The 18,968-nt window shown below is 35.5% G+C and overlaps 1 protein-coding gene across 1 annotated transcript in view; it reads right to left on the bottom strand.

Annotated features, from left to right (window-relative positions):
• Window positions 1–752: 752 nt before the first annotated feature.
• RUNDC3B (RUN domain containing 3B) overlaps window positions 753–18,968 on the bottom strand; it is a 51,004-nt gene continuing 32,788 nt past the window's right edge. The window contains exons 9-11 of the mRNA XM_082754118.1: window positions 4,967–5,113; window positions 4,488–4,603; window positions 753–3,120 (exon numbers count right to left, since the gene is read on the bottom strand). Coding sequence (XP_082610244.1) covers window positions 2,975–3,120; window positions 4,488–4,603; window positions 4,967–5,113 — 409 coding nt within the window. The 3' untranslated portion in view covers window positions 753–2,974. The remainder of the gene's footprint in view (window positions 3,121–4,487; window positions 4,604–4,966; window positions 5,114–18,968) is intronic.

The following is an 18,968-nucleotide window of genomic DNA, read 5'->3' as shown; positions in this document are numbered from 1 at the left end:
CTGGTTTTGAAGACCAAGTTTGCTGGTAAAAACACATGTGGTTCAACACCTGTTTCATTCAAGTGTACATCCACCTGAAGGCAGTTTCCCAGCTCTGGCTAGGGTGCATAGCACACACAGCACATGAACTGTTGCAGCCTCTCCCTTGTGAGTAGGCACTTATGGAATCAGAACTTCTTGCCTCCTCAATGCCCCCCTCCTTTCTTCAATGCACTTTCAGTATAAGTGCTTGATATTTATTTTATTTACTTTTTGCATATTTCTATGTGCTTTACTGAATAAATAGGTGTCAGTCTTACTCAGTTATGAATAAAGTATCCCAGTGGGTGTTTGGCCTTCATGAAAATTCAGCACACGCTGAAAAACGCTTTAGTAGTAAAGATATTAGGTACAAAGTTTACAGCATATGATGCAGACAAGAGGTACTGCCCTAGGAGAGTTTGACACTGTTACGCTATTGTGATTTCCAAAGTACTTTTAGGCCTTATTTTGAGTTTCTAGTAGAAGAGAAAGAAAGCAGTAACAGCAGATTTTGGACCACACAGCAACAAAGTCTCCCTGTTTTCCAGAAAGAGAATTTGCTGCAAGCCCACTAGTACTGTAGTTTGCCAATAGTCTTATTTTGTTTGATTAAAACAGAGACAAAAACTAGTAATTAGCGATGATACAAAATGTTTAATTTACATGCAACATTTATGGAACATCAAGGCAACAAAACATACGGTTTTGGCATTTTTTCTTTTTTTTTTTCTTCTTTTTTTTCTGAAAAATGATTCATGTTTAGAACTGAGAAAGACACACACAACTGATTTCCCATGCACAAAGCGACACCCAGAAACTCACAGTGGTGTCAGACTACATAAAAGACTTCAGTTAAATGACACATGAATTTCACACCAGTAGCTCCAAGAAAAGAGCCATCAGCTAACATGACTAAAGATCATGATAATAGCCCCCTCCAAAATACTGATGAAGTGGGAGAAGTGTTTAACAGCAAACAAGACTGATTAAATCACTACACCTTGATGTAGTATGTTAACTTCTGGAATCCACATTCCCTCATTGTACTTGTAGTAAAAAATGCAACTCTAACTTACAAATTAGTATTTAATAATGTTACTCAACTGCCATGAGAGAACATGTACTTAATGCAATAACCAAAGAACAGTTACATGAAGTAATGTACATTCTGACAGTGTATGAAAGGACTTAATAAAGTTTATTACAGAGAAATTAACTGAGTGGGTTCACAAGGGCTTGAAAGACAAGGCCTGTGGAATTTTCTAAGCTGCTTTAAACTTTTCCATTAAAATGGCCTCTGCATTCGCTTACCCATCATGGATGCAGTAACCTCCAGCACTGTAGAACTACAGTTGAGACAAAGCATCTTGAACCTCATGCAGTTAAATCCAACAGTGCCTTGAGTTCCAGAGAAATGAAGCCCCACACTTACAGAGGCTGTATGTTTCCTGCAGTTTTGGTAACAGTAAGAATGAATTCTCTCTTTCAAGCCCATTCTAAGAAGACCAGACTGTTGTAGTAGTGCCAAGGTACCATTACAAGAGGCAAATCAACTAAAACCATACAGAATGTAGTGACATACTGTAAACATCCGAGAGTAAGCAATTAAAAATCTGTCTTGTATTGCAGCTACTCATGTAAACAATTTATGAAACTTCTTTGGCACAAAAAAAGCATTTTCCCTAGCACTTATAAATACAACATACTTACATGCGCTTAAGTTTCTTTTAAAAAGTTACTAATCATATTGAGAAGCATTACCTTGATTAGCAAAATTCTTAGATAAAGGATCCATTGTATCTTACAAAGAATTAAGAATATAGTTTGCAATTCAAAAATTAATTTGCAAACTTCAAAACCGTCGGGTAATCTGGAAAGTTACTTTCACTTAAAAAATGTTGCAGGCTTTTTGTATCTGTAATTTAAATAAATGGCAAATCATTTGAGAAAACAGACTTAAATAAGATTTGCTGTATTACCTAATCAAGGAAAATACCTATTGCACTACTACAGGAATGAGAAAAACCTTTAACATGAGAATACCATTACATTGTCTTTGTTTCCCCTTTTTCAGTCTCCTTGGGATCTTGCCGATAAATGTATGATCCAAATTTCCCAAGGTGCTAACCCCACCATCCTTAGTCCCTCTCTTTCTAGCAAGGCCAGTAAGCCAAAAAATTCCTCATAGAGTATTATTTGTAAGCCAGGTCACTCAAAAGCTTGAAATTTAGCAAGTTTCCTCAATATTTACAAATTACTAAGTATGATTGATTTAGATGATCAACTTGTATTTGTTATTCTCATGCAACTTTAAGAATTACTAAGAGTGTTTCAGTGTGATTCTTCAGTGCGATTCAGACATCTTGTAAGTGCCATGATGCTAATAAGAATGCAAAATCTAACATTGAATCAACTTGAGAAGAGCTCTTGGCAGGTTAAATACGCTATTTGAGGTCCTATGCAACATACACAGATGAAAAGATGAATTTTTAAGTAAAATATTTGCCTACAAAGACTGGCATTAAGGATTCCCTGTGTTTTCTGCAAGAGTTAATATTTAAAGCACTGCAGAGAAGCACTATGGCTATAGTAGGGCCAGGCTGTTAACCACTGCAAGGAGAAACAAAGGTCATGGCAGTTAAGTAGGGGACTGATTTCCAACTGCTTCATTTTAAAAATCAGCCAAAAGTGTCAGATTATATGCCCTGTACCTGACTGAGAGTTTTAAATAATTCAAGACTAAAGCAGAAAATCTGAAAAAGTCCTCTGGCAGGAAAAAAAAAAAAAAAAAACTTGAATGAAAAGAGAATTTGTGAATTAAATTGGTAACTGTGAAAAAAAAATAAATAAAGCAGCTTATTTTTAACTTAGAACTAGCAGTCTCACTGCAAGTCGTATTATAGAACATAAACCAAATGCATATAACACAAAGCTCTTCCTGTTCGTGTGCATCTCAAGATGGTGTTAAACCTGGACTCGTCATCTCTGTTGTGGGACTCGCAAGATATTCACTTGATTTCAGACTTGTTAGAGATTTGTAGCTTGCTACTGAAGTAAGAGAGCCACAAAGGCCAAGCAACGATGGAGTGTCCTCCTTCCCTGTTAAGGAAAACACAGATTAATCTAATCATTACAGCACAAGATGATCTGACCACAAACAAAAAGGGAATAGGAAAAAAAAATAAAATACTTTCATCTAAACTGTTACAAGTTCCTGCTTCAGCACATGCATTCATCAGAAATGCGGTTAAGGAAGAGATGTTATTTATACCTTCCCTATCCATGCAGAACAGAGATTTGCATTACAGGCTGGGCTGGTCAGTCTACATGGTGAATAGAAATTACTAATTCAAGAATTGGCTTTAATTGAGTACATTATAAATGGAAATGATATTACTAATACAGTATCAGTACTAGAGATCTTATTTTGAATCCCTGGAAAAGCGCAGAATTATCTGGAATCAGAATGTAGTTTTTTCACAAAACAAAATGTTTTTGTTCTTCGTAATTTGATGTGAATTACACTCCTGACACTGGAAAAAGCCCTGCAGTGTAAGAGTGGCAGTGCAAGCATCTACCCTGTCATCCAAATACACTTGACAGTTAACAAGAAACATGCTTAAAAGGTATGTGTGTACCAGACAATTCCTTCCTTCTCAGAATAGCCATTTAAGTTGTAACTTATTAGCTGAGCTGGCACAAAATAAATAAATTGATTATCAATATCTCCCTATTTCACCTTCCTGTCTCATCTGCAGAATAAAATAAATCATCTTAAACTTGAGTTTAAAAGCAAGCAGCTTAAAAAGGTAACTATTTGATAAGATAAAGAAAAATGCTTATGCTATTTTCTGTTCTGTACTCAAAATACTACTATTTCAGAAGTCTTCCCAAATTTTTCTGCTCTTCACAGTTGTCCACAAGATGGAGCAGTTAACCTTTGATAAGCATACAGATTTTGAAGGGGGCGGCATATTACATTTATGTTCTAGCACAGCCCATATCATGTTTTTTGGTTTTGTTTTCAAAACCATACGCATTATCAGGCTGCATCTCCACAGATTACCACAAATTAATGTTGAAAGCAAGATGTAAGAATGACAGTGGTACTTGCAAATCTAGTGCCTTTAAATTTTCTTTTAAAAAACAGGAGTGGGATTAAGGTTTGATTTAGTTATAGCATGAAGATGCCTTTCTCAGGTTATGTGATGTATCTATCACATAAGGAAGACAGGCTTAGCCTAGCCTTGAACGCACCGCAAAGTCCTGTTTGGGAATGAGAGGGAGTCTTGAAGAAATGAATTAATTGAAATATAGTACTTAGAGAAACAGAAAAAAAAAAAGCGTAACACCAGAGAAAAGATGCACTTCAATCTCTTTCCCAGACTGAAAATTCACCTCATGGGGTCTGAAGATCAGAACCACGAAGAATAAAAGAAAATGAACCCACTGGCATAGCTCTGTACCTTCATTTAACAAGTTTATTCCATCCTGCTTTCCATCCTGTGAGTGGCCTGGATCCAGAGAGGTTTGAGAAAGACTAACATCTGCTGAAAGTTGGTCCAGACTTTGAAAACTTTTTCTGTAAAACAAGTAATAAGTTTAAATAATAACACATTTAAAGATCCCACTAGAAATATTTTCCACGAAACGATTTTTTTTAGAGAAATAACTAATAAAAAAAATATTAATCTTTCTTCACTTAATCAGTCTCTGTTTTTTGTTTCCCAAAAGATTGTTGTTTATTTTTTATTTATTTATTTTTTTGTGTGAAAACTTTTTTTTTTCCCCTAATCCAAAGGAAGGAAATTTTCATGTTAAGTGAGAAACACAGAATTTTTCTAACAGATATTTCAAATAGAATACATTTAAGAGTATGCTATGGGAAATACATAATTTTGATTTTTTCTGTTCCTTTAAAGGTGAATCTAAATATTCAACTTACTCATCCCATTGTTGATTGTGCTTTCTATAGAGTAGAGTGTCCAAGGCAACAGCATTGACATCCAGAGCTCCTGGGGAAGGCCACTGATTGGTGAGGTGAGTAGTTAATTCTTGTCTTGATCTCAAGTCATTATTCTTTAGTACAGTCCTGTGAATATAAAAAACAGTAAATCTGAGTCTATTAAAAACAATTCTTTAAGGTACAAAAAGAAAAACAAAACAAGTAGTCCCATCCAAGTCAATACTCTACTTCAAGTGACTGACAGACTGCAATTTTCATAAACCATCATAAGCGGGTTCACTTTTCCTGGGGAAGCAACTTAAGAACAGGAAAAGGTAAAATAACATTCTTCCTGCAAAAGCATTAAAAAAACAGCATCATTTTAAAGATGCTTTCTGTCTGCATAATGGTAATTAACAGACCAACTACTGGAACATAATTCCCTTTTTCCTCCCAATTCTGTGGGCTTTGAAGTGCAACCTGCCTCCTCCTCACCCTGAAATAAGTGTTTTGGGGGAATGAACTAAAACCCAGATGTGTTAATTCCATTACATGCTTCCAGGCAAAACAAGACACGAAGTTATTCTGCGTTTTATCACCTTACAGTTTTTAGTAAAGTGTATTTCTCCATTACTGAAAACACGTTAGTGGAGGTACCTTACAATTCAAATCAGTTTTGCTTCTTAGCCTTATGAAGCAGATCAGTTTTCTAAAGTTCTAGAAACAAGGAAGCTAATATGCTAACATCAGAAATCATCTACCAAAAACAATATAGAAACTAGGAGAGTATAATGGTTATTCAGGTTCCAAGACGACATTAGCCTTTTTCCAGTAGTAAAAGGCAACCTCCAGCCTACTCTTGTGCTGTTGTTTAATTTAAGCAATATTATTTTTATTTCTAATTTACACATAAATTCTAAAATCTATGAAAACTAGGCAACAGTACATGCTGCTTTGCTAGTTTTAAAACCTGTGGCCTGAAGCAAATAGCTAATGTTGCAGTATCTCCATACTGAATGTACTCTGGAGTTCAAAGCCAAATGCCGTGCTGTTATCTGAAACACCAAACTGCACAGTGAATTGAAGAACTATTGATGGCAGACACATGTCCATATGAATTAACAAGTATTATTTTCAGCAGGTCTATTTTTACAATGCAGTTTTTAATTCTCATGATACCTGAACTGTTTAGACAGGAACCTCAACAAGGACACATAATCCCACCCAAAAGACAAAATTCCCCACAAAGCAAGGTAAGACAGTAATGAGTTCAGTAAGCAATTTCTAGTAGCTGAGTTTGAGAGAGGAGACAGTTACATGGCAGTGTTGCAAGAGAAAGCATTGAAGCACCAGAGTGAACAAAACTATTTTCAGGAAACTTTTCTCAAGAAGAATTCCATCTCAAAATGAAATTGTGGATGCCTCATCCATTCCTGGAGGTGTTCAAGACCAGGTTGGACAAGGCCCTGGGCAACCTGATCGAGTGGGCAGCATCCCTGCCTATGGCAGGGGTTTGAAACTGGATGATCTTTAAGGTCCCTTCCAACCCGAGCCATTCTATGGTTCTGTGAATTCCCCCAGCTTTTGTGCAAGATTTTTGTACATCAGCTATTCTACCCTGGGATCTCCCTCAAGTTTCTGCTCTCTGAGGTGTGTATGAAGCAAACACTTTCATAGCTTGAAGCTCTCCATAATTTCAAATATCTTTTGTGTTACTCACTTCCCTGTGGTGTTTCCCTAATCCCCGGGGGTACCTTGAACATTAAACAGGTCTGTTAAAAGGCTTGCTGGCCTGAGGAAGCTGAATCACTGACCTGGCAAGTCACTATGAGGTTAGATACCTGGGCTGCACGACCTCCTGACCCAGGAGGGCTTGCATGCTTTCAGTGAGGTTTCCTAACAGGACACCCAGTGTATATTAGCAACAATGCACACAGTAACTAAATGCAAACTCATACAAGTATATGTAAATTCCCATCTGGGCAACTCCTGTACATTATCACCACACAACTCAGCAGCTATGCTAGGTTACTAAGAAATAAATACAGTGAGTGAGGAGGATAAAAAACTACACATCTGCAGACAAGTTGCTAACAGTAGAATTTCGGTATTTTACATGAGTTTCTATATCAAGGCTTGCTCCACAAATCCTCATGCTACTGTAACCTGAAATTTCATCCTTGCTGCATGGAAAAAAGTTCTGAATAAATGCCTAACTAAACTCTTCCGAGGATTTTAGAGCAATAACATTTGAAGACAGTACTGGGAGTTCACAACTTAAAGTTCTCCACCACGCTAAGCAAGGAAAACAGGCACTACATAGGATACAGAAGTAACTCTTCTCATATTATTTTTTATATAAAAATATCTTTGAATATATAAAATCAGTCCAAACACAGTATTCAGCTTTTATGAAATAGCAATAAAGATAATAGGAAATTTGAGAAAATGCTCATAGCAGGTGCTAGGAGTTCCTACCTATTCTTTCAGCTTTGCAAATTATTTAGCTGTTTGTCCTCTTGCAGTCATTCTTAAAACATCACAAGATTTAACTGCAGCAAGCATTTGTGAATGGCACAGTTCGCAAACAGCTATTCTTTCATGATAAACAAAGGCACTATCAATTCACATACAATAACCAGACTTATTTTCAGAGTCAAAGTATGAAATTGCACAGTTTACATCATTCTCAAACTCCCAGTCATCATAAATCAGTAGTGATACTGCCACAAACTTTCAAAAAGGGGAAGAAATGGAGACAAAAGGTTTACCACACAAGCTAAAAAGGAAGCAAATATGATCACATTTTAGTGAAAATAAGCATGTGAATTTCCAAACACTCAATGTGAAAAATGATCCTCTATACTATTGAGTGCTCCCCTACTCTAATGATTGGTCCAAAGAGGCATTCTGGAAGAAGCCTCAAAAGGCAATGATTTATTTTATCCAAGGCAGAATTAATTTCTACAGTAGAACTCTATTCGCCAGAATGCCAGCATTGTAACTAGTGCTGATCAGCTCTAGGTTGCAATACTTTAACAGCTCAAGTAGGACTTTTCTTAATAATCATAATGAGTGCAATGAAGATTAGAGCATTTCTCCACATGCATAATGTCAGACTGTATAACCAAAAGAAGAATATTACTATTGAAACTTATATATCTGCCAGTATAGCAAAATAAGTTATCTATATAAAAAGTTTCTGAGAAAAAAAAAAATAGAATAAAGACTCAAAACAAAAATAAGAAACAAAGAATTGGTGGACAGGTACAAAAGGCAAACAGGGATATTGGTGACATTTCTAAATTTCACAAAACATTCAAGAATAAAATGCAAATTTAGCATTTTTTTTAATTTACACACACACACAGGAAATCTCTGGGTCTCGATTGGAAAATATCTCAAATCTGTGGCAAAGTGATACATGCAATCTTCTGCATAAAATGATGAAAGCAGGTCTGCAGTAAAACATACTAAACTGGAAAGGCCTATGTACGAACAGATTTTATTCTACCACCTCAGCTCTGAAGAATGAAACACTGGCAAGAAGTACCCGCTGAAAAGCAGCTGTAGACCAAGCAAGCAAGACTCCAAGCACAGACTTGTCATAAAAAGCATCACTTAAATGGAACAAAATCCCTAAACCATCCAAACCAAAGAATAATATTAAAGATCAAACTATACAGCTTTAATTTTATATATAATTTGATAAAATATCATTCTATTCATAGTGGTTTTATAGCTGTGATGATTTCAGGATGATGCCATATAAGGCCTGGATAAGATAAACTAAGCCATTTAACACAGGGGTAAAAGCAGCATGACTCCGTTTGAATGGAAGAAAGGCAGCGTGTGAGATATGGTTTAACAGGGCAGGGCATCCTGGTGAGACTGTAAAGTGCAGAAAGTTTTATGCAGAGTAGAGAGAATGTGTAAAAATGGACTCAAAACAAAGGAGAGGGCTTAAACTTATTTATGATACATCATCTAAACTAGAAATGAAAAAAAAAAAATCTTGGCTGAATGCTTCTGAACTTATTTCCCACATTCAGTGTGATATCTACCTGCAATCATTTCCATCCCTTTACAATCATGTTGTCAAAGAAGTAGCAGAAGCTGTCTTTTGGGACCTAAAGATACAAAATAATTATTTTTCTCCTGCTCTCAACGTTTTTGCCCTAAGCAGTTTTTATCACAACAAATATTTTTATGAAATACCTTCATATTGTGTTTAAAGTTCTGAAAAACATTTAAAAAAAATGGCAGGCAGAGAGAAGACATTTCTAATTTTTTGGAAGTGATTACTGAACTGCTATTTTTGTACTGAAAGATGGTAAGTAAAAAACCTAGTCCTTCATCCAATAAACTTGCTTTCATCCAGTGAGTAACAGGAACAGCCAGAATATTAACATCAGGTTTGTGCAGATGCTCATAGAACCATCTCCACATGCTTTTGACTTGCAGTGCTTAAACTGTGCATTTAAGGAGTAAGGAAAAGTGAGAGCAGTGAAATCTTATTACAGAACTCAAGATAATCAAAGTAGAAGAAATCAGCAAGCAAGTATTCTGGAGAGTACCTTACAAAGACAGAACAAGTGAATACTAGTGGAGAAGGATGGTTATTTCATGACTTACATTTTTGAGATGATTTATTAAGGACAAGCAGAATACCATTACGTACAGTACATGCACAATAACAAAATGCAATAAACAAATTACTGATCTACAGTCTGTTGCCCTTTCAGTTGTTCTGGTACAATCGTTCAGGAGCTATTCCAAAAAAGGATCACAAAAACAATTGTTTTTTTTTTGTTTTTGTTTTTCTTTTAAAGTAACCTTTAAAATTTAATTAATGAGCTAATTCCATAGTTCTACTTGCACTAGCATTGCTTTTGGCAGCTCAGCTCCTTCTCAGAAAGATACGAAATTGTTCCTCTGAATTAACACGTCTAAAACTTCTGTAACTTAAAATGTGACCTGATTCATTTTGTTCATTTATAGGGGAGAGACGGGAACAGGATACAGTCTGCACACAGGGTTCCTGTGTACAAAACGCAAATGATATAAAAACGTGATTATCTTTACTTACTTACTATCCTGTAATGATATTTATCTCTGGGAATTTAAAAATAGATTAAAAAAATAATAATTTCAAGTGCAAATAAAGCTAATATAGAAAAGCCTCATCTTGACAACCATTTCTCTGGTCTCACTTCAGCTAAATACTGTTTCTAATTAGCCCTGGGTTTATGTCATTGGAAGACATTGTCTCTGGAAGACCCATTTACATAGATTTTGTTGTTTAATAAAAAAGGTAGTTCAATTTCCAGTTATACCTACGAAAAACCAGTAATTTCTTACCTGCAAGTTTAATTTCTCCAAATCCAGAAAATGCCAGTCCAGTTGGCAATTTGCCCTCCTACCAGCAGATGGAGACAGGAAATAAACCAAACAGACTAATTCCCTAAGAAAGGGAATTATATCAGATGAATGCTCCAGTTCAAGAACTACCTGAGTAGTGAAAAGTAAAAGTGAAAATAAAAGCTTAAAAATAAAAATAAAAACATTTGAATAAGAAAGAACAAGCTTTAAAACCATTATTTAGGACAGGAAATATGGAATGCAAACTCAAATTGATAGCATACATGGATATAACTGAAATCTGCAAGAGCAACTCTAAAACAAAAGGGAACTCTCAAACTGTCAGTAGTTTAGCAAGACAGTGAGGTGTCTGGACTGGTATATCATTGGACTTTGAGAAATTAGATCAGCAGGTATGAAAATGAGTTACTTACCAGTGGATTTTGATGCTGTAACATATCACCTCTCTCAGGTGTGTGCCCTGTGCACAGGCACAGTATTCCCCAAATTTGATGCCAGAGCTCCCAGCAGACTTTCTAATGGCAGCCGCTGCAGTGAAAAAAAAGCAGGCATGTCCTACCACACCAGTTTTCTTACTGTTTCTGACTGGCCAACAGATCTTCGTGTTAACAGCAATGGTACTGAGGTGTGCCACAGAAGAGATTCCCTTGATGCTTCTTCAGCAACCTTTTTAGTCCTCTTTTCATATCCCCTAGAGGTCTTGAAACATATCCTCCAGCAACAAAATTACCGTCATCAATTTTATGCATCTTTTCATCTCCTTGAGCTTTACAGCTGCAGCTTGACTCTTGATTTCTAATCTAATTACAATGGAGATTTTATTTCAGAATACAGACATCATCCAGAATGGATACAAACACACTACAGTTCAATTTGCATGTGCTCATTAACATACTACAGGAGTGCAGTATGGACATCTCCTCTTCTTGGACAAATAACCAAGCCCAATTCCTCTGGAGGAGGATAACGGGCAAATTCCAACCAACTTTCCTGGATATCAAGTCCTGACTGAAGGCAAAAAAAAAATACAGAAAATAAAACAAATGAACCTGACTAGCAACCAAATCATTTAAAAAACAAAACAAAACAAAAAAAAAAAAAAGAGAGAGAGAGAGCTTTTAATTCTGTTCTTCAACTTTTTTTCCGGCAGATGAACTGAAAGAACTCCTAGAAAAAACAGGGGGGGGGTTGTTTTGTTTTAGACAGATTATCAAATTTGCCTTTAGTAAATAATCCCTCAAATGGAGTTTGTTATTCAATGGATAGTAAGGATTTTTCCACAGCAGCTACATAAAGACAAACTATCTGTCCATAGCTGAATCTCTTCTAAAAGGACACTTCTAAAGGAGTAGCAGGCAGGGGGAAAAAACAAACAAACAAACCAAAACCAACCAAAACTAAAATCAGAACAGATCTGGAAAACTGCACCAGAACAGTAGTCTTGTCAATAATCTGTTGCTATTTTAACATGTTTCCTTTGCATTCAGTAGAAGCAGAAAATCAACTGTAAAACAGTTACATCCAACATAAGATAGATCTCTATAGAAAACTACTTGGCAAAACTAGCATATAAACTCCATTAGAATGTCATGGGTCTAACTTTAAAAAAAAAAAAAAAAAAAGTGAGTATGGATATTGACTCTTAATGACTCTTCTTTTAATGTGAAGGACAGAAAACCATGTTGGTTTGGAAAAAAAAGAAAAGGAAAAAACAATGTAGCTTCAGAGTCTAAGGCAATTACAGAATGAGAAGAATGCAAGATAAAAATCTTGCATTCCCAAGGAGAATGGGAAGCAAAGCAAAACAAAATGTAAAAGCTCTGAACACAGGACATTTAAAACAAAGAAATGGGAAGGAAAGAAAAAGGAAGCAAATAAAAATATTTTCCAGGCGTTATCTGGTTCATAATTTGGGTATCAAAATAAGGAAAAAATTATGTTAAGTGGCTGCATAAGTAAACCTTAAGGACAAACATAATAAAGGCCAAACTAAATCTCAGCCACTTGCCACCCAAAAAGAAAGGCAGCTAGTAAAAGCCTCTTGGTCAACAAATCAGTTAACAAAATACATACTTACTTGATTATGACTTCAAGCATTTTTTTTTTAATTTATTTTAAGCCTTTCAAGAAATCACTTCTCATGTTTTAGTTTAACAAAACACTAAAAAAATCCTGACACAAAGCCTTATAACTAAATATCAAAGAATGAAAAATATATTGCTTTCTAAGTTTTTTTTTTTTTTAATTATCATCCTTTAAAAGAAAAAATACATTTCTGTGACTGCATGTGTATGCACACTGGTTAAGTCTGTTTTCATCTACTCAAACTATTTTCATTTTATAAAAACTTTAAATCTTGTTCTGAAATTATACAATGTATTTTCCTATTCCTTTTTACTGGAATAAACATAATTTATATTGATTTAATCAGATAAAAAATAGCCAAAATAAATTCTAATCTAAGGTAATTTAAATATTTTAATCTGTCTAAGCAATATTAAAATAGATTGACACTATATATCAATGACAAAGTATCACTGATATCTCACATCTTTCATCTCTGAAAATAGAATACTTACCATACTAACCTAGCACTATTCTACGCGCACAAAAAACGTGTCTATTTTTACTATTCGACATTTAAAGTCTGTCTTAATTGGGTGTTAAACTTCATGTGGTTTGTGTTTTATACATTAGAAGAATATATATGAAAAAAAATGTTCAACTCTTCTTGTTTACTAGTTTTTCCTATAAGTATCAAGGAGCAAACCTCTAGTAAATGAATACAAGAGCAAAGAAATGAAGCAAGAAAAATTCGGAATCTCAGAAGCAAATAGCAATTCAAGTCTATTTATCTAAATGGGTAGAGCAGATGAAGATCAAATTCAGTCTCCATTTTTGCATTCAACGAGTTGCTGATTACATATTACAACTGGCTTACCCTATTTTTAGTTGATATCTATCCACTCTGTTCACAGTGCAAACATCAAATTTCAAAAATCCTTTTATGAAATCCAAGTCTCAGGTTCACCTATTCTAGACATGAGACAATTCTGGAGTTAAATTTGGAATGGAATTGAAATGAATAAATTTATACTTCTTGTACAGGTTTTTTAGCATTGCAATGCCAAAGAAAATATTCTTTTTCTGCCACATTTCAGGTAACATTAACTGAGGATGGAAATCCATAATCCATACAATATGCTTCCCTACTGGGAATATGGATCATTAGCCTTGAAGTCCTCAAAGGGCCAATATTTTTCATTCCTAATTGGAAAGGCCTTACTTTAAATTCTCCATTGGATAAACATTCTGGAATTTGGAAAGCATACAGTACTAATGTCCTGCTAACTTAAAGCTTTCTTGCTGTGCCACTTTAGTTACTATGCCTTTATCCGTGGAAGCATAGCTATGGAAGAAAAGAGAAAGGATGCCACTATAAAGATAGATTTTAATATTCCATATTAGCAATACAACAAAGGTGTTTTTTTTATTATTAAAAATATAGAATGGCTTTTTTTTTTTTAATTATTATTAAAAAGCCATTAGAATGGAAATAAGTATGCAAAATTGTCCAATGAAAGTCCTCAAATGAAAGATTCTCAAATCTACTAAGAAAAATAAGGAAAAAAAATAGAGAGAAGAGAGAAAAGACTCCTAGAAACACAGTATTTTCCACCTTAGAATCAGCCAGCATTTTGCTGCAGATACATGACCACTGCTTGTCCCTGATGACACCAGTAACATAAAAGCCTTTTATAAAAGGCTTTTATATATATTTTAAAATAAACCTTTTCAAGCCACTACTTAAAAGTTCAGAATCAGACTTAAAATATGAGAATTTAAAAAGAAATCTCTCAACTGCATCTTGCGTACTAAGTCCTCTTCTTCAGGCTGCTATCAATCCAGAAAGTTTGGGTTTCCTGCAGCATAACAAACCCCCCCAGGCCCTCCGGGTTGTAAGAATACTGTGTCTTCCCTCAGGTCCAAGTCTTGGCTGCAATTTTGTTTAATTCTGCGTTTCTTTACTCCGTTGCTCTGTATTGCAGGAAATCTACGTACTGCACCCAGCTGTAGACCTTTTCCTCGTTACACTTTCAAGCAAAAAGAACACTCCCATGTCTTGGCAGATCTGCCTCACTGGAAACAGGACTTCTCTTGCTGCCTATCCACGCCTTTGTGAAACACAGAAGGCATTTATACAATAATGCAGCAAACTTCAAAGGAAAGAATTCCTCAGAAACAAAATCAAAACCACTGCGTACACTAAACAGTTACGCCATCTGTCAGAATATGCAATATTTTTCTAAGATATGTTTCACAAGTTAAAAAAAAAAAAAAAAAAGTACTGATTGAGAAAACAAGGAGCTGAGAACAGACCAGACTGCGATAATGAAGTTTTAAAACTGATGCTGCAAACCTACGGGAGACAGGACAGCATGATAAATAACTGTGTGCCTAACGTGAACTCTGGTTTGACAGTGAGGATCCATGAAGGCTTTAAAAGGAAAGATGAATTAACACTCAATTTTGATGTTTTGATGTTCTAGTAAAGAAATTCACCAAATAGATCAAACAATAAATTTTAATATTCTAGTTCTAACAAACTGGATTTACTATACTTATGAAGTTGAGCCAATATTTTATATATATATTTTTTTTAAAAAAAAAAGCTTTACAAGAGGACTATCTGAAAACAAAGGTTAGATAGCTAAAGAAATGCCCCAATTTTCCTGTTTCTCTAGATGATGTAGCTTTTGAGGGAAGATTACAAAAGCAGGCAACCCACATTTATAGTTTTACTCATGAGGGAACACAAACTGCAGGTTAGGATTTCAAACCTTTTGCTCAGACTCTTCTGTTTCTACCTCCTTGGATGAGCTTCTCTCTGCTTTGTCCTTGACAGAAAGGTTATAGCCTACAACCTCTACAACCTTGTGCCCCCCCCCCAAGGTGTGCCCTTCCCCTGCCTGCTCCTGGGCCAAGTATTTGTGGCAGCACTCTGAAGGCACTCAAGTAGCTCCAAACCAAACCTTACAAATGGACAAAAAGCACCAATACTACTGTCATAAGCGAGTTTCTAACTAGGGCATGAACTGTCTTTGGAAGTGAATCATTGCTGCTGCAAAGAATACATCTTCCTCTAATCTGCAGTTAATCTAACTCCAAAATAGATCTGTTAGGACACAGTGTATTTCAAACAAAGAGAAGCTCATTTTGCCAGTCATGAATTTACTTCAGCAGGCATGAATTTACTCTGGCATGCTGCTCTCAGAACAATTATGACTGTGCTCAGGTGCTGCTGAGAATGAGCTAATGTATTTTTCTGAAAGGCTGGGAGGATATCTTAGCCTGAGCTCGATGCAGTGCTGAAAAATATATGTGAACACAGTGTACTCCAGCAGTCAATACCTGGAAGACAGCGAAGCGTAAGCAGCAGGCTGTGCACCGCTCAGAAGTGGAAACATGCACAGACCATTTGCTCTAATTTCAGTGTCAATGTTGCAAACAGTCTCTCAGGGTTGCAACTAAACTGCCATTTACAGCCTCTACAAAGACATTGATATTATCCAGATAGGAACTGCATCGCTGAGTCTATCAGACAGGTAGATTAAAATCTTAAGAACGCAGTACAAGCATTATTTGGGCCTTGAAAAAAAACTATTTCCAAAGTAACAGCCAGACAAATTAAATAAATCTAACTTCAAGATCTGCTAAATCATATAAGAAGTTCTTAATTATACAGACATGCTTAATACAATGTGATACATGAGCATCACTACAATTTAATTTGAGTCTTATTTGTGCCATAACCAAAGACAGAACTCCAATCACAGAGGAGTTTCCTTGAGTTTCCTTCCCTGCATGTACTCCTCCACAAAGCACCAGAACAAAACAGTGATGTGGGGAGAAACAGCAGGAGGAGATAAACAGAGAGCTACAAAACAATAAAGCAACTGACAAAGCTAAGAAATATATTCTCAATATATGGGATAAATTATATATATATATATATATATATTTATTTATTTATTTCATTTATGTATGTACGTATTTTGCACCCATGGGGAGAAAGACGTCATACCATCTTACACCAGACATACTGGCCTAAAAACCCGAAAAATACATTAGAAGAAAATCAGTATTAGTAAAAATTACACAAATCACTCTCATTATTACAACAAAATCACAGCAGAAAAAGATATATGTTTTGAAGCATTTAATGTTGAGTTTTACCTTTGTTTACAATGCTTTCCTTTTTCCTTAGCATTTAAATTATTTTTTTTTTTCTGGTAAAGTGATTAGCTTTCATAACATCAGTGAGTCACTATCCAGTAGATGAGTCACTATTCAGGAAATTGATGGAATCCCTCTTGTAATCATGTATCAATATTTAACATATAAATATCAATTTCAGATACAGAATCTCAACTTAAAACCTTAAATTTGCAAAAGATCAGCAGAGAAATTTTGACTTAGGTACAGCCAGTGTGTAAGCTAAAAGAAAGACCAAGAATCACTCAAGGGGAAAAAGAAAAAGCCTGGTAAGCTGAGATGAAGAGTTATAATGCAAGACTGTTATTGGCCATTTCATATTTTCCCCAGTCACTCCTCTGACTGATGGGATAGATGATCAAAAAAAGTTTGGAGACTACTCCTCCAAGATGCATCCAACGCTTCTCTGCAGGATCTTAGAAGGAGAAATGGCTGCCCTTGTCATTTTGAATACCCCAGGATCCAGTTCCTTGATTTGATCTCTCTTTCCCATTGTGTTTTGACCGTTGTGAAAATCAAACTATTTTCTTCAGTTAAAAACTCCAAGGATCATGGGCTTCTCTTGGCTGTCCTCCTGGGAGCAGTTAATTTTAAGCAATTCCTTTAATAACTTCTCCACCCCCCCCGTAAGGAAGACTGTTTTTGTAGACTAGTAGAGCCAAAAGCACTGGTCTCTGACACTGAGCCCCAGGTGCAGCCAGACTTGGGTTGTTTCAAATTGGTGTAACCAGCCACCACATACATAGAGTGCACTGTTTACTGGGCCGTAAAATGAACAGCGAGAGGACCAGACCCAACAGTAGGATGTAGCAGTATAGATTAGTAGTTATATATATGATAGTGCCCAACAGCTTGGGCACTAAGATGCAAGTTGGGTCACAAGTACAACTTCTGTAAGCTCTACCGAATCCCAAACCAAATGGTCCAATTACTATTTATACATGACTGCAAGTATCTTCAAAACCACATCTTTCCTTTGCTTTGGAAACCTTTAGAAGTAACAGAACCATAAAATTAATGCCCTCACTGCAACAGTGACAGCAAACATTTCTCAAGGAAGCAGATTAAAGCCAGAATATGCCTCCATTGCCCTTACTACAACTGACAATCACCAGGCAATCATTTCATTTGCGGATACTGAGCATGGTAAAAGAGCAAGAACTGTTCTTCTTGATCAGCTGTGCATTTGTTTAAATATGCCTGACTGATAATCAGGTGGTCTATTGCAGTTTCATGGTCTAACCCGGTTTGCCATCAGTTTGCCGAAGAGAGACATCCAACCCTCAGATGGCTGGGCATATTATTAAGAAATCCAATTAAGTTGAGATACATTATTATTTTTCTCTCCTGTGAATAACTAATTTGACAAATTTTCAACCTCACTATTTAAAAAAAAAAAAAAAAAAAAAAAAAAAGGTATTTGTGAGATTCATGAAATAGCTTTTAACTAGATTAAAAACTGTTTATTGTAGTTTGGATACTCAAGCTTGAGAGCCAAAGTTAAGAATACTGAAACTGTAGATCATTAAGTTTTTCATAGCAGCTCTAAGACAAAAATAATGAGTTGTTCCCATTTCTGTATACATTCTGTGCTTTATATCAAATTGCGTTATTAAATATGAATATGGAAAAGGTTCTATGTGGGTAATCTAGTTTATAACCTAAGGTCTTGTTGACCACTAGTGTTATCTCATTTCCAAGTCAGCAACAATAACAATCTGTACTGCCAAGAAAGTCAAACCTCCATTCCCCTCTACTTTTATTTTTGGAAGCAGACCTAAACAGACTCAGATTCTGCCCAAATCCATTAATTCATTGAGAAAATAGGTAAAATATTTTGACTTGCATGCCTTTGAAATACAATTTTGGAAACATCAACAAACAAACAAAATTTGAAGCAGTAGAACCTTTTACCTTAGCAACAACAGCCAGTGGAAGAGAACAGCAACATTAAAAACAAAATATAGAATGTTTATTTTATAATAGTTTCCATTACACAGAAAACGATCCTAAATCGGATCTCAAAGTATTTGTACAAACATTAATGTGATATGCCTCAGACAGAATTACAATCCCAAACTTTCTCTTAGCTGCCGGTAAAAAAAAAAAAAAAAATCCAGAAAGATTATAGAATACATTCACAAATGCAAAATGCTAAAAATGGCACGAGAGCAAAACAGTCGGTATGGAATTCCGTGAACACTGTTCTAAAACAGCTAGACCATAAAAAGCAATTGGCCAATACTCATGCCTCATTACAGACACATTAGTGATAGAACATTCAGTTGCCAGGTCAGCACTTCATCCTTGGTCAGGGAAAACAAACAAACAAAAAAAAACACCC

This window comes from Aythya marila, assembly GCF_965140915.1.
Source record: "Aythya marila genome assembly, chromosome: 2".
Classification (NCBI taxonomy): domain Eukaryota; kingdom Metazoa; phylum Chordata; class Aves; order Anseriformes; family Anatidae; genus Aythya; species Aythya marila.
Note: the sequence above shows the minus strand (reverse complement) of the source record. Positions and strands in the feature narration are given on the sequence as shown.